At 36.9% G+C, this 24533-nt stretch overlaps 1 protein-coding gene across 4 annotated transcripts in view; it reads right to left on the bottom strand.

The window, feature by feature from the left end:
* Nucleotides 1–24533, bottom strand: part of TENM1 (teneurin transmembrane protein 1) — a 774232-nt gene that overhangs the window by 125122 nt on the left and 624577 nt on the right. For 2 of the 4 annotated variants that reach the window (XM_066357037.1, XM_066357036.1), the window contains exons 20-22: nt 18924–19173; nt 11282–11302; nt 5708–5940 (exon numbers count right to left, since the gene is read on the bottom strand). In XM_066357037.1, the coding sequence (XP_066213134.1) occupies nt 5708–5940; nt 11282–11302; nt 18924–19173 (504 nt within the window). The remainder of the gene's footprint in view (nt 1–5707; nt 5941–11281; nt 11303–18923; nt 19174–24533) is intronic. The other 2 variants (XM_066357038.1, XM_066357039.1) reach the window with 1 other exon arrangement.

Consider the following 24533-nt stretch of genomic DNA (forward strand, 5'->3'; position numbering starts at 1 on the left):
ATTATTTTCAAATATTTTTACTTTAACAATACTGATTTATTTGTAGTTTTTAAAAATCTATTGTTCATTTTATTCATGCTGTGTCTTGCTTGTAATTCTGTTGAGGGCTGGCCCTTGTGTCAATCCCAATGGTTATGTCACCATAATGGATCATGTACTAATGGAATTTAGGAAAAACCTTACTGCTCCTCATTGGATAGTGGAACCAAAAGTATATATTATTGTACCTGTTGGTATACTATGCTATCTCCCTCATAGACACCAGTGACATCAGCAACATATTGCTGATCAGAGTTTTAGCATTGTTCCAATAACCCCAAATTTAATCATTCAGAATAGCATATGGATGCACTTTAGATAAGTCTGGGTAGAGACAAAACAGACATTTTTCTTTCTGGCTCTATCATACTCAGATTTCTTAACTGCCAATAAAATTAAAGTAACTCCTATATGATTAAGATCATGAATACTGTAAAAACACTTTTGGAAGCTGTCAAGATTTAAGGATCATCTTCCACTTAGGAAACAGCTCAGGGACTATTTGCACAAATCTGGATATTGCCTAAAACCTGTGGAGTTCTGAGGTCAGTTTGCTTAAAGATGCTCATGAAAACAGAGATATAATCTTTAGTGAGATCCAAGAGAACCAAATTAAGTCATTGATTAATTTCATCCTGTCCAGTCACTCTTTCACCCTTGGTATCTACTTAAAAAATAAATGTATTCAGCTTGTCACACACTTTATTTTATATCCCCACCTAGTACCATTTCACATTCTGCATAAGTACTTGGTCATCTATTACATGACTCATTAGTTTGAGTTCTCTGTAGAATTAAAGAAAGTTGCAGTAAAAATAATAAATGGAACTTAAGTTTCAACTACATCATCCATGCATGTTTTAAAAGCATCTTTCAAAGTCAATTCAGACTCGTATACAATGCCAGGGATTAGCACCCTATCACACTCTTTGCTAAACATTTTTTCCTTGCCCCATTACATTAAAGTATTGATGAGTAAAATGGCAAAGGTTTCCCTCTATTGGGACTCAAATCAAAGTGTATAAAACTGGAACAGATAAAAATTTCTTCCCAGAGAAGTACCCAGGGGCTGCCTTACATGAAATTCTATTCAGGTACACCTTTATTTTTCTTTTAAACAAAATTTGTAGTTACCAGTTGTAGTCAAGAAATTTAATAAAGTTAAGGTTTCCTGTCTCCATCCCTTTAAGAAAATATTGCTGAAGGTCTTAATCACAGAATCTTCCAAAAGGTTGTGACAAGGTTTACTGGAGATTTATTGGAATAATTACATTTACAGACTGTGCAAATGCTATGTAGTGCACTATGGGTACACTATCAGGTCAGGAAAAGTCAGAGGAGGAGTTCAAATTAAAAAAAGGAAAACTAGACTAAAAGTAATTTATCTTGCAAATAAAAATATTCTGTTCCCACTGAATACATATCATTAGATTGAGAATCATTTTCTAATATTTCCTACCCTCCTGGAGAAGTCAAAAGATATTATGGATTTTAGCTGAAGGGCAGGCAGTGTTATATAGCGAAGGCCTCCTGAGCACCCCCCCCCCCCGACTTTTTATCATAGGTTTTGGAGCCAGGCTGACTTGTTTTGAATTCTCGCCTTATCTGTAAACTGTGTGACCCTGCTAAATTTCTTAACTTACCTGAGTCACTGTTTCCTTATCTATACAATGGAGATAATACTACTGACCTTATACATTGTTGTGAATATTAAAGATACTCTGTGTAAAATATCTAGCACAGTGCATGGCACATAGTAGACAGTAAATTATAGCTGTGATTATTTTAATATGTTAAAGCTGGGAGGGAGATCATTCCAAGACCTTCAGTTTACAACTGAGGAATCTCAGGAGCCAGTGTTTAAAAGAAAACAAGTCAACAGCATCAGTAAAGTCTATTTTAGTGTTCAGGGGAATGAATGCACAGAAAGGTACAGTGACTCATACAGGCTCACTCAAAGAAACACTGGCATTACATGGGTTGAACAAGAAAGTTTAGGCTTTCTATTCCAGTATTCATCACAATTTGCTGACATTTCTAAAAAAAAAAATCTTATGGTTTCTGAACATTTTACCTTCTGCTGACTAGTTTTTAATCCCATTTGATAATTTATTCCAACTTTAGGACAAATGATCTCAAAAGCAAATTTTACTTCACCCTATTTTTAGAATAGATTCAGAAAATAAATTAGCTGTCTTGCAGATTAACATTTATTTGACTTACCTTGCATAATTAAGGACATGTTGGAGAGCCTGCCTGTAATTGCAGTATGTTGCTTGTTAAAGTCTTAGGGCAAGCTCTCTTTCCTAACCTCGAAATGGTACTCCCTAGATGTACACTTCCATTTTCTCCTGACCCCCAGTTTTTCAGCTTTTCTTTATTAGCTTCTAGGCAGAGAGAAATCAGACCTTTCCTTAAAGAAATCCATTATACATTTGCTGTCTTTTAAGGGAAAAAGAAGATGAGACTGATGTGCATCAAAGTTGTTAAGCAAAAAGCAAGCAAATTGGGCTTTCTTGAGAGATAAAGAACCTGCAGGAGAACCTCAAAGATGTAATTAGCAATTAGCAAGACTCTCTGAATTTGCACACTGGGTTTTAATGACTCCTTGCATGTTTTTTTTTCTTCTTCTATGCAAGTCTATGAAATTGCCCTGCAGCATTCTGTATAATGAGAATCTTGCTGCTGATTCACTGCTAAGAGCGAGTCCTGTCTATGTTCAGCATGGAGACAGATGCCTTGCATAGGCACCTAGTGTTCTGACTGGCATTTTCAAGAGTGATTGATGCCTGGACATAGGTTCTGCTATCTGAGTGATTTTAAAGATCATGAACAGGGCCTTCAAGCACTGCTATCATGGTTGAAGGAGATGTGGTAGACTCAGTGTGAGCCACACATTCCCTTCCTCTAAATATCCTTGCTCATTCACTAGATCAGAGCAGATGTTGTCAACATCAGCTTGGTACGTTAAATGAAAGCTGTCTAGATGGATTAGAAAGTCAGTTGTACAAAGCCTGAGACAGATGTTATTAGGGCCACTGACCACTTTGGGATGAGTAAAGAGTACTGGATTATTGTAAAGGCCACTCTTGGATAGCAGGATGAATAAATCAAGCCAAAGGACAATGCACTACTAGCTATGACAAGAAAAAAACCTAGTTTAATATTAACTTTAAATTTGGGTACTTATTACTGCTGCTTCAAGTTCATGTAAATCTTCTTTGTCAGTACTCTATTACTACGGCTTTCCAGGAAAATAAAAAAGTTGCAGTGAACCAATTATTTGCTTTATTTGGAAAAGCCAATATATTCATCCTCCGTTTGGCAGGTTGAATGTGGTAGGTGAGATGCATGGTTTTCATACTAGCGATAACTCAGGAGGATGTCAATTTCAGGCATAAAACAAGCTTGATTTTTCCCTATTTCTTATACAGAAATCCTTAAAATACCAAAAAGAGTTTTAAAGCTGTGTAAAGGTGGGACCCAGCCTGATATATTTCCTTGAAAGATGAGCCAATTATATGTTGCCTCTGAGTTCTGCATTCACTCTTCAAATACTGTATTTCCCCATGTATAAGACGCACCTGTTTTCAAAAAATTTGGTGTCTAAAAATTGGGTGCATCTTATACAGTGGTTGTAGATTTTTTTCACTTGGATTTCCTGCTTTTTCATGCTTGTTTTTATGCTCATTGTTGAAGACAGTGATTTGTCGTCAGACACAGATGAGGACAAGCTAATGGATGGAAGTTTTGACAGTGATGAGGAGGAGTTGCATGAATTTTATAATGAATAAAACTTGAGTTCAATAACTTTATGTAATACCTCTTTTTTTTTTCAAATTTGGGTCCCAAAATTAAGATGCGTTTTATACATGGGGAAATACTGTATTTATTATGGCCCTACTATGTGTAAGAAATGAGAGCTGGCACAAGAGAAGGAAAAAAACAACATTTTGAATACTTTAATATTTTGCCTTAGGCAAAAAAGTTTATCCTCTTTAAGCATCACTGAAATTCCTCTTAGGAATACTTGGTATAGGTAAAAGTTGCCTAACTGATCAATTACACAATAAATATGTATAGTAGATTCCACACTTTGTAAGATATTACTGGGGAGGCAGGGAAGATTCGAAAGAAATATTAGATGTAGTTTCTCATCTGAAGCAGCTTGCTTCAGTAATGATAAAAAAAAAAAACCCTCCCATTTGTGAAAGAACTGGAAGTAGAAGGCAGCAAAATATAATCAAGTGCTAATTGGGTAGTATAGACACTGTTAAGGAAATTCAGATTTAATGGGCTGGGATTAGCCAGAGGGGCTTTATGAAAGACACAGATAGAACTTGAAAATGGCCTTGAAGAAAAAGAAAGCTTTAAACTTTGATTGTAGTTAGAATTTAATACCCATATGGCAAATGTCAAATGGCTGAAGAGCAACCTCTTAATATTTGAAATAATAAGTGATCATCTAACAAATTAAACACATTGACCTCACTATATCTTTTTGGCATGGAAAGATGTTCATAATAAATTAAGTGTGAAAAGCAGATTTTAGAACAGCATCCTATAATATGAATACATTAGTAGAGAGTGAAATATATGACATGCATAGAAAAAAGTCTAGATAGATATAAACTAGAATGTTAAGAGTGTTTTTTCTATGTGGTAGGATTATGGGTGACTTTAATTACAAATATTTTTGCATTTTCTCTTTTTAATTTTTTTGCAATAAGTGTTTTCTACTTGCGTAATATATAGTTAAAAGAGAACACACTGGCTTCTTAAAACCCACTAAAATGAATACTTCATAAAACCTACTAAAATAAAAGCACAGGTACACATACACACACGCCTTGGAGAAGGAATAGAGAAGAATGATTAAATAATTAAAGAGACAGGGTGGATGATATATGCTGACAGACTTAAAAGTTGACTATCCTTCAGTTTACAACATAAGATGGGAACATGACCCACATATATAATATAATATTATAAAGTTGGTTGGGAGAACACAGATGTAATCATAAATCCCAAGCAGTAGAACTGAGAGCTGTTCCTTAAAGATTATGCAGTAAATTGAGGACAAAGAAAAAGAAAAGGCCAAGCTCCCACAGAAGGCAAAAGGAATTAGAATTTGTTATTCTAGGGGTGATATACATTGAAAATATAAATAGCTTCAAGAATGATTTAGGTAAATTAATGGAAGAAAAGTTTATTAAAAGTTGGTTGTTAAGCAAAAGACAGAAATGTGGAGAGTCTGCGAGATATTCAACATACTAAACACATTTAAATGTTAACAGCAATAGAAGAAGCCTACATTTTTGAGGCTCTCTATGAGCCTGATATTAACCCTTTAATTGTTGGACTGTTGGGAATTTCCAAGAAGTAATCTCTGAAGAGAGGTTGGGGTGTCAGTGAGGTACTCGGAGGGTTTTGGGCAATAATTCATTATCAACCAGAAAAGTAGCACTTCAATATTTTAATAATGGTTATGACTATGCTAACGCATATTTGCTAAAAATTACTCTTGACTATTCCCATTTCCTGGGATAGACTTCAGAGATGATGTTTGTCATAGTCATACTAAGATAAGACTATAGCATGGCAATGGTTTTAAGATTTTTGAGAAGTCAGATTAAATCTTTAGATGACCAAAGGATTTTTTTTTTACCTCGAGGGCTGTTCAGTGAAGCTTCCGATGCTCTGCCACCATCTCCACAGTGACTCTGGTCAAAGGGAAGGCACTGATCCCCTGTTCCCGCCACCACTTCAAAATTCTTAGACAGATCTTTCATTTCCACAAGAGATTTCAACTTGTAGACTTTTCGAGTATTGGTGTCTGATAGGTAAAGCGATTCAGACATGGGGTCCATAGCCAGATAGTATTTGTGAGCAGGACTTGTGCTAAGGAAGAGAAAAATAAAGTTATTCAAAGCAATGTGTTCAGTGCACAACCCTGGGGTCTGCCTTTTATCACAAATGAAAAACTCTCTTAACAGATGAAAGAATTAAAGTACCATCCTTTTATGTCCTAAGGAGATGGATAGTTCTTTGTTTCTCTAGTAATGAGTCTGAGTATAAATAAAATTCACTGTATACAACTAACCTGTAATGAAGCTGATATTTCAATACCATCCATTCACAGGTAGAGGAAGAAACAGAAGAGACTAAGGACTCATGAGGTCATTTTTCTCATACATACCTTTCATCCTCAGTTCTCCAAATATCTACTGGGTGACTACCTGGATGTCTCACAGTCACCTCAAACTCAACAAATCCTAAACATTATTGGCTTTTCCGGTCTTCCCTATACCTCATAGACCTATCTCTTTTTCCATGCTTCCTGACTCACTTGCAGACACTATCATCCTTCCAGGATCCTGTTGTAAACTGAAAGGTTTGTATAAAGATAGAGGAGCACTGATTAGGAAGAGGGGTGTTAGAGATACATTGCTAAACTTTCTCCAACCTTCCTTTTTGTTAGCTAACCACTACAAATCTCTAATGCACTTTTCTTTTTTTCATAATATTTGACCTTTTCTTTTGGTTACAATCATAATCAGCCATACCTCCCGTGATTGGGTTTTGGTATTCCTGACATTCTTCAATTATGTATTAACATGGGATCTCTTGGGATATTTTTTATCTGTATACATGGCTGAGCTCATCCATTAATTCTGATTCTTTTTAATTTCATTTCTTGGATGGTTGCAATAACCTTGGTGATATTTTGCTTGAACCTAAGGTTCATGTGCTGGTGACATTGTTCAAGCCCCAAACCTGGAAGTTTAACATTGTTCCCTCCTTTTCCCTCCACAGGCAATTGTGCCTGTGAACTAGCTTTCAGAACCATTCTCTTTGATTCTTCCAGCCATTCCTGTAGTTCTTTTAAGTCACATCACCTTTGGCCTGGAATATTTTCTACAGTTCTATCCATAGGAAATGTTTTTGATCTGAAATCCATTTTCCCCCATACTGCTACCACAGTTATTCTGATCATTTGGCTCTGATCTTTAAAAACTCTCAAAACATTTTAACATTCCTTGGTGTGGAATACAACTCTTTCTGCACTTAAGAATTCTCACATGCCTTTTAAAGTTTTACTTAAACATTCTCTCTTGAATGAAGCCTTCCTTAAATCTCTAGTCTGGGTTATTTATACTACACTCACCTCTATTCTGGGGATTATGCATCATATTAATTTCTGTTTTGTATTTGTATCCCCCAATAAACCATGAAAGCTTGGAGAGCAAATTTGTTTTAATTTTTAATCTCTAAGCTGCTCACTGACCAAAAATCTGCCTCATACTCAGTTGTCAAACCACAACTATTTCCTCCTCCTCCTTTCTATCATTCCCCACATCCAGTAAAACATTATGTTATAGTTCTTTTTTTTAATTCTACCTTCTAAACTCTTCTCTAATCTGCCCACTTCTCTTGATCCCCACTGTCATTAGTCTAAAGCCCCATCCTCTCTCACCTGAGCTCCTTCCTGGGTATCATTTTTATATTGTGTTTTTGATCATTATTAATTCATTAAAAATCTGTTTACCAAGTGCAAACAACATGCCAATGAACTGCACTGTGGTTTAGAAACCTACTTGTGTGCACAATACAGCCACTTTCTTCATGAAACTCACAGTCTAGTGGGAAAATCACATCAGTAAACAGGCTATGACTGTCATAAATCCAAGAGTTACAACAAGAGAAGTAGACAAGAAAAGAAATGAGCAGAGTTGAGAGACTCATGACCTAGCAGCACCTAACATGTCATATTAGCACCACTTTTAAAAACTGTTAACTGAAGTTCATATTTTATTTAGATTTTCTTAGTTTTTATCTAATGTTTCTTTCTTGTTCCAGGATTCCATAACAGTTTTAAGGAGTATTGGTTGAGTATTTTGTAGGACACCTCCACTCGAATGTGTCTGGGTTTTTTTCCCTTATAGTTAGACAGAGGTTGTGGACTTTGGGAAGGAAGACCATGGGGGTAAAGCACTGTTTTCATGGAATCAAATCAGGGGTCTACATAATATCAACATAACTTATCACTGTTCATGTTGAACCTGATTGCTTGGCTGAGGTGGTGTTTTTCAGGTTAGTCCACTGTAAAATTACTCTTTCCCTTCCACACTTCATATTGTACCCTTTGGAAAGAAGTCATTCAATGAAGGTAACACTCAACAAGTGGGGACTTATACTCCACCTTCTTGAGGGTGGGGTATCTACAAAAATTATCTGGAATTCTTCTGCCCAAGAGCTTTATTTTTTCTCTTCTATTATTTATGAATTCAACCATTTACAGCAGTATGAACTCATGCATATATGATTTATACTTTGCATTAAAATCCAGTGCTACTTTATTTTTTTGTTGCTAAAATTGTCCCACCTTTAACCCTTGGGAGCAGAATTACTATTCCTTTATGTATCCCTTCATATATCCCCATCAGTATGCACTTTTCCTTTCCCTTTCTTCCTTCCTTCCTTCCTTCCTTCCTTCCTTCCTTCCTTCCTTCCTTCCTTCCTTCCTTCCTTCCTTCCTTCCTCCCTCCCTCCTTCCCTCTCTCTCTCTCTCTTTCCTTCTCTCTTTCTTTCTTTCTTTCTTTCTTTCTTTCTTTCTTTCTTTCTTTCTTTCTTTCTTTCTTTCTTTCTTTCTTTCTTTCTTTCTTTCTTTCTTTCTTTCTTGTACTTTCTTACTTTCTGGAATTATAAAATGCTCCAGGATCGTTTTGTATAATCCCTGCCAGAAGGAGTCACTTCCCCAAGGACCTCTGTTATTTATTTATTTATTTCTCTATATATTCATTTATTTATTTTGGAGAATGGTGTTCAAAAATGAGATCTGAGTGCTGGGCATTAAGCACTATTATTTTCTCATACCTCTCTCTCCATCTGCATTGTGAGATCTCTGCAGGCAGGAAACATATACATCTCTCTATTCTCAGTGCCAATAGAGTGTCTGACAGGGTTGATGTTCAGTACGTGCTGAACTAAATGAAGCTGAAGGACATGATACTAAGATATGAAAGAGCTCAGGCCTTGGCTACTTAGCCAAGTGAAATGGAGGAGAAAAGTCATCATAATAATTAAGATATACTTAAGGACTGGCATGTTTTTGATTCTATTTGTAACTGTATTTTCCCTCTAAGCATATATATGTATGTTAATAATAGTAAAGGCGGGCAAATACTGATTTGATATCCAGTTTATAGTTTTAATAGGAAAAAAATCAGATCCAGTTGGAATACTTGATTTTTTTCTACTTACCTTCATCAAATAAGATAATCTGGTAGATTCCAGGGACATCTTCAACCCTAGAACCACCATGACAGCTGCTGCAAATAAACCATAAAGGGCCCCGACAGACCCCAGAAGTGACTGGAGAGTCAGAGTAGGCAAAGAATCTCTGCAGCAAACACTTCTAAAATTGGGGTTTGAGTCAAAGTTTTTACATATTTAGTTGAAATTTGTTTTCAGAATAAAATTTCTCCAGTGCCCTTATATCTTTCTAGAATAAAGAAGAGGGGGTCACAACCATTCTTTTAAACAACCTTCACTACTTTGATAGCCCATTTATGGCAGTTTCACCTCGGCCAGATTAATCAGGCTTTATTTAATAAAAGTCCATTGGCTGTTTTTTTAATAGAAATTTTATTTGTACAAAAGCACTTTAAAATGTATTGCATTCATTTATTATTGAATATCCTCCATGTGCCTGTGAGGGAAGTTAGAATTATCATTCTCTTCAAATCTCAGCTGAGGAAACCCAGACACATAGAGGGATTGCCTAGGGTCACTAACAAGCTTGTGTCTGAACTAAGATTAGATTAGATCAGATGTGACTGTGAGTACAAAATACCTTCAGAATATTCTTGTTCTGAAGGAGATGAAGGAAAAAAAATCAGTTTTCCTGCCTTCTGCTAACTGAGTGGCATATTCTATTTTGTTCGGCAAGGTTGTTCTTAGACTTTGTGCACTGGCCTTTAGAAAATGGAATAGCCCAACAAACCAAATTCAAATCTGATTAATGTTATTTTTCTTGACAGCCAACAGTCAGGAAGGTCTCCTATATTGATATGTAATTTCTTGCCATTTCGTGCCATTTCCCAAGTGTACTTTGGCTCTTTTGAGATTGGTTTCTTTCTACTTTCTGAAAACATGCCATACCTGATAAAGAAAAAAATGCTGGACTAAATTCCAATTTGTTCAAATCCCTCATGTCTAAATGCATACTGCAATTTGGTGCATGTGAGGATTTCTTTTAAAACTTCACTGTTAGACATACTGTTACCTTATGGTTCATTTCACTTTTGGGCAACACCCTTCAAGTTAGCAAAAATCATTTTGTTCACGCCAGTTAAAAATCACATAGATTGTAAAATGGGCAATTAGTGCTGATAATTAATACTGTGCAACACTTTACCAGCAAGCTATTTGACAACCAACTTAATTTGCTTAAGAAATTAGTTATGCTGAAGTACCAAGGGCAAGCTTGTGTGTTGGCATTTAGGTAGTAGCATCTTCCCCAATGAAATCCAAATTAAAAATCCTATCAGTATCACTGTGATGACAATTGGTATTTGGAAATGAACAAATTCAATTTTCTCCTTGGTAATTTCAGGTAATTTAGAACACTTTTGACAAGTGTAATGCATAAACAAATCGAATAGAAATACTCATTATGATTAATTTCAGAGCTCTATGCCATTGTCAGTAGGTGGTCAGTTTAAAGCTTTTTTATTATTTCTTTTTGGTGGGGAAAAAATGGAAATTATGAAGTCACATAAAAGAAAAAAGGAAACATCTTTTTAAGGAAGGTAATTGTGGTCACTGTCTCTTCATACTCTCATCAGCTTTAATATCTGGATCTAGGAAGGCTGCTATATTACCTCTCACTTTACCTGCCACGTGAAAACATTGAAGCTATTTGAGCGTACAGTCTTAGCTGTGATATCACCTAAGGAACACATGAATAGACTTAAGTTTCTTTCCCTTAAAGTACTGAACTGCCAGATTTCACTTATTTTGTCTCCTTTTCAGTATATTCTGATCCTTCAGCAAATTCCCACTTAGTGGAATTCTGTTCTTTTGGAAGACACTTACCTGAGTCATAACTTCCAAATTCACTTTCACCTTATTCCTCTAACCTTATTCAAGAAGTAAAATATTTCCATTAGCACATTATTAAGAAGTGACCTGTTAGACAAGAAGGGGTATTAGGCAGCTGCCCATGTGATTTGCTTACCTATGTCTGGTATCTCTGTTTCTAGGGTGCACAAGGTATCCGCGAGTAGCAAGTAAAAGCAAATAGAGAGGCATCAGTTTCATTCAACAAGCCATATCTCACCAGGCACGCCTATTCCTAACTCAGCTTATGGCTATCAGAAAGACTCCACAGGTGTCATTTAGTCAGTTATGCAAGCCAAAATTGACCTAGTCCCTCCTGGTTTCTCCTCCTAAAATGGTATTAAGGTGATTGAACATCCTGTTTGGTGGGTGGACAAAGGTCTAAAGTGGTTTTTTTGTTGTTGTTTTTGTTTCTTTGTTTGTTTTCAAAGAGTCCTCTCTGGTCCTGACTGGATAGCTCTCTGTTCATTAGAGCATAGTCCCGAAGCGCAGAGGTTGCTGGTTTGATCCCAGTCAGGGCACATACAGGAATAGATCGAAGTTCCTGTCTCTCTCTCTCTCTCTCTCTCCCTACCTCTCTCTCTACAATCAAAAAAATAAACATTAGAAAAAGCTCATTCTGGACTATTTTTTATCAGAATCACTTGGGTTGTTGCCACATGTGTGGGGTCCTGGAGCTCTTCCCATCATACTGAATCAGATTTTGAGGTGGCAGTAAAAGCTAGGAATTGTATGTTTAACAAACTCAGCTGGTGATGCTGACACAGAATAAGGTTTAAAGACCACTGGGTTAAGGTTTGAGGAAGTAGTCACTGCAAAGGGTCTGACCATTCTGGACCCTGTTTGGAAAGTCCCCTTATCAAAATTTTAAATCGCCATTTCATTATCAAGTCTTACGTGCCATCAGGCATCCCAAACTTGTCCCTAAGACATTTATATAATCTAAATGACAAGGACATCTCTTGTATACATTAGTATATCACTCAAAAATATTAAAAAAGTAACAAATTTAAAGTATAAAGGTTTTCTTTCAGACCATGACAGGATGTCCCTGGCATCAGAATAGCTTCAATAAAACATCACTCACACCAACTGCTAGGGCAGCATGTGTTCCAAGTATTCATGCTCCCAGGAGGCAACTGGAGCAGGTTAAACAGAACTGTCAGGTCAAAAGAAGCAGAACACATTGGGGGCTCCTGCACTGTGAGCCATGTGGCACAAGGTATTGCCTAAGGTATTTCACTCTGGGACCTGGTATGAGGCTTCTCACAAAGGGAGTGTAGTCTGTGACAAGCCTGACTTTGGGTCAAATCTGCTCAGAATTAAAAAGCTATAATCATCTGTGAATATAGTCATTTTAATTTTAAAATCCTTTTAAACCTAGCCCTTATGTCATTTTGAAAAACATAAAGATAACAAATCTTTTTATTTTAACTAGAAAATGTTCTTATTCTTCAGAATGTCAGGGAAAGAAGAAAGGACACAAAATGATTTCATTTGAAGCTGTCTGCTACTACTGACCCAACGTTCTTTAAAGAGAATATTCCCAGGATGTTACTAGATGGGCCACAGGTCAGGCTGCACTGACTTTTCTGTTTTCCCTACCTGCCTCGAAAGGGCAGGTAACCTGTGGGCTGACACAAAAAGCCAAAAGGTGTGAGGGGGAGCTCTGATTAGAAACCAGGCCTCAGGCAGTTGAACCTTTTTGAGTTTCTTTGTCTCTGGACACTTGCTTGTTTTTGTGGCCTTGAAATTACAGGGTTAGTGTGCCGGAGGCTGGCTCTAATCACTGTTACATGGTCGATTCTCCTGAAGGAAGTTGAATTGTGAAAGTACTAGAATGACCTCATTAAACATGATTTTATCCACACTGGTCTCATGGCACAGAACCATTTCTGTGGCTACACAGGGTTTTGAAATTCTTAGGTGACGGCACAGAGAGGGGAGAGGGATGGTTTGACTTTCCAGCAGCTGCTTATGATCCTGCCAATACTGTCACTCCGAATTTGGAAAGATGTCCCATATTATGCAGAGCAGCTTCTCTCATTAACATCTCAGAGGGAGGAAGTGAAAATGACAGAATTTATTTCCAGTATGTGACCTTGTACTGTCTTAGAACGACTTTTAGTTAAGGATTTAGGATAAGGTCACCACCAGAGTCACTCTGCTGTCTAGTTGGCCATTGCCTTCTGTTGAGGTGCTGGTGTGTGAGCCCCTCACGTGGGCTCGGCCTATCTGTGCTATTGCCACTCGGTGATTGACTGACTTGAAGCTTGCCATGAGTTAAGAGGAGAAAGGAGTGGAACTCCAAATCTTTTTAGAGCAACACATTCTCCTCATGGTAGGATCTTGAACTTGATCTTTGATTTTGTTTAGGATTTACATGATTAAAGTGGCCATCTATCATTTTTTAATACATTTGATCAAGATATAATTCACATACATAAAATTTGCCCTTCTAAAATCTACAATTCAGTAGTTTCTAGTACTGTATATTCATAGAGTTGTGCAACCACTGCCATCATCCAATTCCACAACATTTTCATCATCTCCCAAAGAAACCCTGTACCATTAACAGTCATTCCCCACTCACCACCACCTTCAGCTCAAGGCAGCCACTAATCTGTTTTCTGTCTCTATGGATTTGATTATTTGGATAGTTCATGTAAATGTAATCATAGCATAGGTATCCTTTTGTGTTTGGCTTCTTTCATGTAGCATGATGTTCAACCTATTTTATCTATATCTATATCTATACCTATATCTATCTATAGATATATATGTATAGATAGATATATAGATGTATATATATATATATGTATAGATAAATAGATAGATATAATGTGTGGGATGAAGAAAGAGAGACTATGCCAACTTTGAAGTTGCTGTCTAGTGACCTGGCATCATGAGAGTTTGCTTGACTTGCTCTGTGGTACTTGTAATACTTGACTTGTTCATCATGTTATTCTCAACTTCTTTCCTTAATACTTAGCCACAGATATTTGATGTCAAAGAACAGATATTCCTCTGTCTTCACACCTATGACAGTTTATCAGGGGAAAAGGGAAGAAAGTGGCTTTGGATTGCCTCAGATGCTAACATTTGTCACTACTGAGTAGGTTTCATGAAGGCAGATTTTGGTTCAATATAAGAAAGAATTTTCAACAGAGCACTCCGAAGATGCTGTTTGCCATCTAGAGAGGTAGTTAAGTTTCCTGGTATTGAAGGAGATCAAACAAAGTAGAGATGATCAACTGTCAGAAAAGTGGCAGGCACTGTGTCATACCAGATATATCTATGAACTCTTCTAATGCTAAGCTTATAAATCTGTGATGTCCTTTTTGTGTTACAGAAATATATTTGTGGGCATAAAACTTTAACATGGAAGCAAATCGCTAGAGATACCCACACTTAAACTAGAAATGACTCTATCTTTTAAAAAAATATTTTAGAGAATGTTTTTTTGACTCTCTCTTAAGTTTAATTGCATGATATTATAAGTTCTCCTTTTTCATTACCTTACCTCAAATTCCCAGTGGAAGGAAGCACTAAGATGTTTACATCCTGGAATATTGCTAATAATAATGTCATAACTGACTTTCCTATATCTTCCTTATTCAGCCAGTGATGGACCAGCTAGATGAAGTAAATGACTGGCAACCAATGAAAGGAAATTATTTTTGAGGTCATATGAAAGAAACTCAATTTGGTACAGTTTAGATCACTAGCACTGTGTTGGAAAAAAAACAAAACTACAGTCTACCAATCTTGGAAATGTCAAGGAGCATCTGAAATTGTTCAGTGTGGCCCAATATGGGACACAGGATAGAAGAGAAAGAAATCTAAGGGAACATCTAGTACAGAGGTCGGGAACCTTTTTGGCTGAGAGAGCCATGAACGCCACATATTTTAAAATGTAATTCTGTGAGAGTCATACAACAACCCATGTACTTTATGCATTATCCAATAAAAGTTTAGTGTTGTCCCGGAGGACAGCTGTGATTGGCTCTGGCCACCCGCAACCATGAACATGAGTGGTAGGAAATGAATGGATTGTAATACATGAGAATGTTTTATATTTTTAACGTTATTACTTTTTTTTATTAAAGATTTGTCTGCGAGCCAGATGCAACCATTAAAAGAGCCACATCTGGCTCGCGAGCCATAGGTTCCTGATGCCTGATCTAGTAGGAGCAAGCTTTACGTCCTTTCAAAATGTCATCAAATTTTGGGCTGAGTATTACACATCTGTGGATCCTTAAAACAAGTGAAATTGTATAAGACATGTAAGAGGATGCTCAAATATTAACTTGAAGTCAATTTTATAGATAGGGAAGTGGAGATCAGAGTAGTTAAGTTATATGATGAATAACCTGGCAAAGAGTAAAGACATAGCACATTCTCCATCCCTTTCTGTGATAAGCTATTGACAATATTGCTCTTCTATTTAATGTTTTAAATGCAACAAATAACATAATGAAAACATTAGTCTGTGTTTCCAAGGAAACAGATGACTCAACCAAGTAAAATAAATTATATGCGTGTGAGGGGCAATTATATGAACTGATTTGAACAAATATCTAACATAAAATGAAATGTCTACCTACATACAGTAAAACTCAATAAAAATTATGGTTTTTAAGATAGAAAAATCTTATTTCATCAACTAGTTTTAAGAAGTTTAAATCTGCAATAGTTCTAAAGCAAATGTATCAATTCAACAGGAAAAATGCGATGTGCACAGTATTGGCTACTGATTAGGATAATACTTAAAAAAACTGAATCTAATAAGAACTATATTAGTTCCTGAGTAAACATGACAGATAATGTTTGCTGATATAAACCGGTTTGACGGTTTTGACTATTGTCAAACAGTTAGGGAGTTACCTGTCAATTAGGTCAAAATGATCATTCATATTCAGTCATTTCATTTCTCTGATGGCCAATTACAGAGTGTTTTTTCTCCTTGAACCTAATGCATAGAATCTTACACACGAGTCTATAAAAGTTGCTGGATGGGGGAGGGAAGATGCAACAAAAGAGAGAAAATATGTGACCTCTGGAAATTACATTTGTAATTTTGGGTGAATCTATCTTTTTTTCTGGGGAAGGGGCCCATAGCCTTCAATAGAGGGGTAAGAAAAAGTTTATAGTTGTTCTTATGGGACAATGTATAATACAACTATAAATCATAATACAAGAACAAGCTCTGTGTTTCATATACTCACAACTGTAAACCTACCTTTGCCTACCCCTGTAGATTCTCAAAGGGATCATGGAAATTAAAAACAAAAAGTGAAGAACTGCTCTAGAGGATGTTAGCTCAGAAGAGTCAGTGAGGGAGACTCAGGCTAAGTGAGAGCACCTGGGTGTGTGTGCTCAAGGTGTGTGTACGCACCGTGTTTTGAAGAGCTGTGATAATGAGAGAGAACAGTGCTGTGGTGTGAGACTGAATAAAGGGATTGGACGATACTGCACTGTCAGAAACTAATTTTTGTTTATACTAAGAAAATTGCTTGGCAATTAGGGTTCAAGTTATTCTGTTTTATTCTTCAAATGACTTTGTGTTGAAGGTCATAAGGTGCTTTGGACTAAAATGCAAATTGTAAACTGTTAAGAATCCTTGACCAAGGGAGAATCTCATCAATGAATGACAATAGCTCCACCTCAGGTAAATTTGCATTTAAATTACAATAAAAAGGACTAAACTTAGCTGAGTGTTCTTTATAGTAATATTTTCTTTGTTTCTATACATAATCTTATGGGTTTTTTTCCTTTGAGTAATTGGCTATATAGCCTTAGCTTTATAGGGTTTTCTATAGAGGCTCAGCAAAACAAGGTCTCTGTCTACCTGACCGCCCATATATGTATGACCGGAAATATTCAGATAGAGAATGAATTGTTAATTTTTCCATCTATATTTTGTGTCATGTAAACAGAACATCCCTAGGATTTTGAAAACAGTCTAGAATGTTGTATAAATCATTTTCAAATCCAGGCATACAACCAACCTGGCCTTCCTCATTGACTTTCCAGTAAGTAGTTGCCCAGAGAGATATACTGCTGGAATTGACAAGTCCCTGTGAAGAGTGACATCCTGAGGTATGGGAACATTTGATTAAGGCAGGATGGTATCTTTAGATGTGCTTTATCTTTATAGAACCTTAATTTTACAGTCTCTTTTTTTATTAGCCAAGGGATTTAACAGCTTTCTTCTCTATGACAGCGTTTGCAATTATAATTAAGGAATGTATTAAAACTGGAGTGAATTAATGTGAAAAATAGATGGGGGCATGGGATTAGAAGATTTCCCTAGCTAGGGTGTAAAGGACTAACTTCGTCTGAGAAAAGGGAGGTAGATTCCAAAGCAAGCACAATAATCTGGAAAATTTTGAGGGATGTGCAAATATATTCAAATTTCCATGCATGTGTGAACATAAGTGTTAACTGAAAATGACCCAAGACTTTTCATATGTCTTTACTGACCTTGATGGTGCTCTGTACATATACAGGTTATTCCATCAGTGTCTCTGCTGTCCCAGTCACTATTTTTGGGGGTCAATGAGGTGGTGCCTGAGGCAACAGTTATTTCAAGCACTAGCTTATAGGCTCAAAATATATTATAGCATCAAAATCTTCTGGAACACAGAGAAACTTTCAGCCTAATGTTCTATAAGTGTGTGTCAAAGATTAAGCTACCACAACCAATAGAAAGGAGTTACCAATTTACCCATGGAAGAAAACAGGTTTGTGTATCCCTGCTGGCATGGAGGTGGATGCTCTCTTTTCCTAAGACCCCAGAGGGCATAAATTTGCATCTTATAACCACAAAAAGGGACAAATAACGCTGATTTAATCATGTCAGTAGTTTTCAACCACCGGTCTGTGGACCCATGCTGGTCTGACAGAAATTCCATGCAGGGCCTCAAAAGAGTTAATCATCCTGATGTTGTATGAAGATTATAGACTCAATGACCTTAGCTGAATTCGGTTATGCTCAGGGTGATCTCTGCCTTAGAGGTCCCCAAAATAACTTTCCTATTTTTACTAGTGCCCAAGAGTAAAAAGGTTGAAAACCACTGGTTACATAGTTGTAATCTTTGTGTAACTTCAGAATATCAAATACCAAAAGATATGAATTCCTTTCAAGGTGTGTCAAAATACTTTTTACTTTCAAGAAAATTCCTAGAACAGATTAAGAAACTCTAAAGATGAATGCTTTAATCATTTTTTTCACCATGGAATAGAGCTTTTAAGAGTAAAAACCTTATTTTTCCTTCTTTATCATGCCGTGCAAACACAGATTTCCATTTTATTTTATGTGAAGTGACCACTTCAAAAGATTATACCTGAAGAACTTCGATAATTTAGCCTCTTGGATCTGGTAATACTTGTATGTGCTAGAATGGAACAGATATTTTTTATCAGTCTTTGTAGTGGCCAGAAGGGACTGAGTCGCTTACCTGAGCACTTGGAAGTATTGAGATCCATGTCAGTGATGGTAATGCACACAGGGAAAGCCACACATGCGGGTATGTCAACGCTATCTGGTTCTCCAAAGCAATGCTCAAAGTTTCCTTTAAGTTGGGGGAGTAGGCATGCTGACCTACATCCTCTGTCCCTAATTCTTGCACCTTATTTCAGCGCCACAATATGGGCAACTGTATGCCCTGCTCCTTCTGCAATGCCTTGTCTCTTCATGTTATCTCTTTCTTGCTTTTTCCTTATCCACTAAGCACAGAGATTAGAAGGAGACTTACCTTAATTCCAAAATATTAACAGAGTTTCCTGAGGGAAAGATTCGCCTAACAAAATTGAAGTCACCAACATACACACTGCCATCAGGGCCAGAAGCTAAGGCAACAGGAGCAAAGAGTTTGTTGTTGTGGGCCGGGCCATTGCAGTTGGTGCAGGCTACACTCCGTTGGTGTCCATTACCCATTATGGTTGATATGATTGGGGGCTGCTGGGAAATAAAAATATTCTCTCCATTTCCTTTATGTATGATTCCTAGATCCAAGAAAAAGAAAGAGAAGAAAACAAAAACAATTACCACATAATGTTCTCAGTGACACTTGAGTTTTTCTCTCATTGTTTAAAGCAAGAAGGAGCTTTGGCAAAAATCCTGGAGAGTGCAACACACCACCCTTGGTTTTGTTGAACTGTAGAGCCACCAGTTTGCCTCAGTTTGTCCATATATAAAATGGGTTACTACACCCACTCTTTTTACTGCTGATTCTAAATGTCCAAGAAAGAATTTGATGACTAACTTCTAATGATGTCCTATTCACTATGAGCTCTGTGAATCCTCTGTGGCTTAGTTTTCATCTCTATCTGACTTTCTCTTGATGCTTGGCACACAGATGTCTGACTTCAAATTACCCTCACTATGCAACTGGTTCCTGGAAAAGGAATAGCAGTTGATTTTAATATTAATCTTAGCAAAACACAATCAGGAAGGTAATCTACTTTTGTGAAAAGAAATCAAAACTCTAGAATGCACTTCAATGATATAAGAAAGAGACTTGAATTATCCACTCTTTTGGACCATAGCTCACTATCATCAGTGCAGGAAATAGAGACATTGACTTATGAAAATTCTGGAAAATCTTGTGCAATCACTATCGCTGGGAAATTTCATCCATTCTCATGGCTTTAACTCCCATCTCTATATTCCCCTGTCCCCAGTTCTCACCTGATGTGCAGTTACCTGCGAGATCTTTTTACTTGGATCCCCACAAGTACTTCAAACTCAACAAGTTCAAAACAAACTAATCATTTTTTGAACCTTTTACCAAACTCTGCTCTTCCTCCTGTGTTGTTATTCGGTCATCTCATAAGTGGTGTCACTGCATGTATTTACCTAAGTTGGAAATGTGAGCATCACCATGGCTCTTCTTGTCCTCATTTTCTAAACAGAATTATTAACATCCAATTGGGTCTACCTCTTAAAATGAATTGAACCGGTTTTTTCATCTTCATTCATACTACTGTGCTTGAGTTCAGTTTTTCTTAACTTCTTGGTCTCTTGGTCTCCGTGCACACCTATTTCCAAACCATCATCCACACACCTGACATAAAATTATTTCATTGTGTGGTTTAAAACCTTTCAATAGTTCTGTATCCTATATGGGATAAAGGGCACATTCCCTATTATTAAGGTATACATGATTTTCCATGGTATGGTCTTTGCCGACTTCTCCGGTCTTTCCTCTTGTCACTCTCTCACTTGTACACTGAATTTTAGCTATAATGGACTATTTACAATTACTTTCACATAGTTCTATTCCTCTTGCTTGGGTACATGCCATTCTTTTCCTTTTATTCTGAATGTCCTCATCTTGTCTTCTTGAGAAACTCTAACCTGTCCTTTGGAGCTCAGCTCAGTTCTCCCCCAATGTTCTGTCCTGGCAGAATTAGTTACCCCTCGTGTGCACACACTGTTTTGCATAGCTCTATTATTACAGTTGCCGCTCGATAGGATGCACTTTTCATTACTCCTCTATCTTCCCCATTACAACATGAGCTCCTTGAAGGCAGACACTCTGTCTTACTCCTTTTTGAATTTTAGTGACAATCATTGTGGCCACATCATTATCAGTGCTTAGTAAATGTTGAAAAGAGGCTTTGCGTCTCTTGCACTTTCCTGGTCCAAATCCCAGTGATTTTGCAAACCTGCTAAGCCTGGGTAGATAATCGAAGCAACAGGTACTGCTGTGCTAAATAAATAGCTCAAGTCCACTCCGAATGAGCCAGGGCAGGTAAAGCATCCACACTGTGAGAAGCATACCAATGTGTCAGACCGAAATAACTGACAGCAAAAGAATGACTGCAGTTATCTTGTACAGGCTTATTTTTTTCTCCCATGACCCATGCTATCTATCTCAGACTGCCTTTTACCCTCCCTAAACATTTCCTAAAATGTCCTCTTCAATTTTCTTCCAATATTTGCTCCCATCATCCTACAGTAGAAACTACTGATCACTCTGAAGTAGGAACATTGTTGGCAAAAATAAAGAGGGTAAAACACACACAACACAATGGCACCAAATATGTACTTAGAAAAGGCCTTTCAAAAAACAGAAATCCCATACATCATCTAGCCTTTGAATTTCATAGCAAAGTACTTTTACTTTCTCTCCCAAGGTGATTTCTGGCTACTTTTTTCAACACATGATCTGCAGAAATAGTTATGAGTTTATGCTCCAACAAATTGGCCTTTTATTGCAGAACTTATGAGATATTTTGAAGATCACCACTTTATTAATTTTATTAATAAATTTATTAGGCAGTAAAAAATTCTTAAGATTTAGAATAGTTAATTAAGTAAGATTAATAAGACTGAATCCCATTTCCCCAAAACACTTAATTGCAGTGTGATCGATACTGTAATTTAAATGAATTGGGTGGAAATGAATGAGAACTGGAGTGACAGTTGTACAACATTAGTGAAAAGAAATCTCCTGATGATCACTAACTGAATATCCTACCAGTGAGGCTATGATATGTACTCTAATAAATGAGGAAACCAACTATTTCAGCAATGCACTATAGGGTATATCATTCAAAAATATTTCCCATTATTGGCTTGGAAATATCAGATTTGCTATTAACACCTATTTTCACAGGTAGATCTCTATTTTTTTTTAATATCAATGTAACGGTATAGTTAACAATTACCTTCAAAATGACATGTTATTACCTGGCTCCTGGCAATTTAGAAACTAAACATGGCTATTTTAAACTATTCTCTAAGCCTGCAATTCTAAACCTCCCCTTTTCTATTAGAAAGCCTAGCACTCCATCCATGAAGAAGAATGATTAACGGAAATAAAACATAAGGCAATGTACTTTCTGATTACATCTCAACAATTGATGTCTTGCTTTCATACAAGGTACTAAAGTGCCCGTGTACTGAAATTACCATTCCTGTTTAAAGCTGAAGCAATCAAAACAAAAATGGGCAAACCCTTTTTGTATTGCCCTGGAAAAAATAGATCATTTTGAAGGGTGTTTTTGTTGTTTCAAGAATCTGTTTAACCTTCCATTACATAGAACCAGTGCATACCATCTAGCAACATTGATTTAACACCAATTCTTCTGCAAAAGGTGGCTTTGGAAATATTTTGTTTATGTTCCTGGAAACCTTGACCAATTACTGCTGCCTCCCTTCCAGTTTATTCTGCCATACATGCTCATTTTGAAAACAGAATCAAATGATCCTAGAACAACATGCATTATTTACATGAAGACCAACTTCCTGCTAAGGACTAGGTGTCTTGATAACAGTCAACAAAGAAACCGCACCAATTAGAGCCTACTGTACATTTTCTCTCCTAAGTTCCTCTTTCCTCTGTCCCCAAAGCCAAGTCTGTTGTGTAATAAATTAAACATATTTTTAAACACACTACTCATATCCTCCTGCTACCTTGCTCAGAACTTCTTTTGAAGCTTATAAATAAATTTGAAATAAAAATTCCCCCTGGAAGCCAGTTGGTGGTGCTTTACACTGATTTCAAAGAAGAAACCATTTTTCAAACTTATGAACAACAAGGGACATAATACATATTTCTCTTAGGACTTGACTGAGAGGATATGAACACAAACTGGGAGAGGTGCCAGTGTGATCAATGGAAATTTACTTCTCCTCCCAGTCAAACCATTTGCTGACACACTACTGGCTTAGCTTGGAGGCCAAGTTAAAAGAAATTCTTCATCCATTTCAGACAGATGACAAGACCCAATTAGTACACTGGATTGTTCTTTGGAATAATTTTTAACAGTCAACTTGCAGGAAACATGAGGGGATACATTTGATATAAAGATATACTATAACAAATAGCTTGGCTCTGCAATAGGTGATCCATATATACATTTTTATTTCACAGAATTTTAAAGAACTGATTTATCTTAAAATATGCAATCTCTGTAATCATCAAGAAGATGTATTTTGAAAGAATAATACTAAACACAAGTTCTTGGTGTATATCTCAGTGAAAGTAGGAACCATATTATACATACAAATGTATGTATAAGGCATAATATTTGGAAACAGTTCTCCACATCCAGAGGTTAATTGTCAAGTAAATATAATTGCTGCAACTGAAATGACAAATGATCTGAAAACACTGCCTGTGAGAAACTACCCAGTGCATAATGATCGTGGAGCTCAGGAAAGACTGAAGAATTGAGTGGCAGCAGACATCCAATCTAATTACAGGTGTCTTTTTAACCAGTGGGAAGAAACTGGGAGAAGATAGATTCTTGTTTCTAATCTGCTATCTGTCTCAGATCAGAAAAATCCAGGTGCCTAAAGAGTTCAGCTGTTTCCAGAAAAAAGTGGAGTGGGGGAATCTGGAGAGACGACACTCTCACCTTAATCAGTCAGAAAAGATGGTCTGACCTGAGGGGAAAAGAGCATTGCTTTTCTAAATTGCTCTTCCCAAAGCTGTTCCCTCACACTTATCATTCCTGTTTCTACAATTGCCTTTGTGGGTGATATTTAGATTTCAAAATTGTCCCAAGAGAGGTGTTCGAGTCCCAGGTCAGGCGACAAGGTGGTGGCAGACTTGGGTTCAGATCTGTTCTTGGCAAGTGTGATCAGTTTTCGGTTAGAGGTACAATGTGCCTATGAAGGAGATGATCAAATGAACCATTGTTCCTTTAAAAAAAAGATTATCCAAAGTAAAATTTTTCTCTCAGTGTAAAATTCTCAGACAGAAAGCAGATTCAGTGGGGTTGGGGTGAGCACAGGTATCTTTTTGGGGTGATAAAAACATTCTGATACTGTGTTGTGATGGTTATGCAACTCAGTGATTTACTAAAAATCATTTAAATGTACAGTTAAAATGGGTGGTGTTAATGGTGTATAAATTATACTTTAATAAAGTTGTTAAAAAGATTATCAGAGCTCTGACTGGATAGTTTGGTCTGTTAGAGCACTGTCCCAAGCGCAGAGGTGACTGATTAAATCCCTGGTCAGGGCACATACAGAAATAGGTATCTTTCCCTTCCTCATACTCCAAAAATCAATAAAACAAACACTTAAAAAAAGATTCTCAGAAATTAAATGGCACCTGTTACCTAAAAACTAATTCTTGGTGAATAAGTGGTACAGAAAATATTTTTGTGGAAATGGGAGGGGCCCTCAGCCAGCTTTCTGAACGGCTCCCCTGTGTTCTGCATTTTTAAGCCTGTGTGAAGCAAATGGTAAGAGGATGCTGGACTGGGTGCACAGCTGGGGGCTGGCTCGATGGAGGTCATTTCCCATTTTGTGTTTAATGTCAACGGCAGGCATTCGAAAGAGACAATCCATAGGAGCCAATAAAAATGAGTGGAAAAGAAACGGCTGCTTAAAATGTCAAACTCTT

This window comes from Saccopteryx leptura, chromosome X, assembly GCF_036850995.1.
Source record: "Saccopteryx leptura isolate mSacLep1 chromosome X, mSacLep1_pri_phased_curated, whole genome shotgun sequence".
Taxonomy (NCBI): Eukaryota; Metazoa; Chordata; class Mammalia; order Chiroptera; family Emballonuridae; genus Saccopteryx; species Saccopteryx leptura.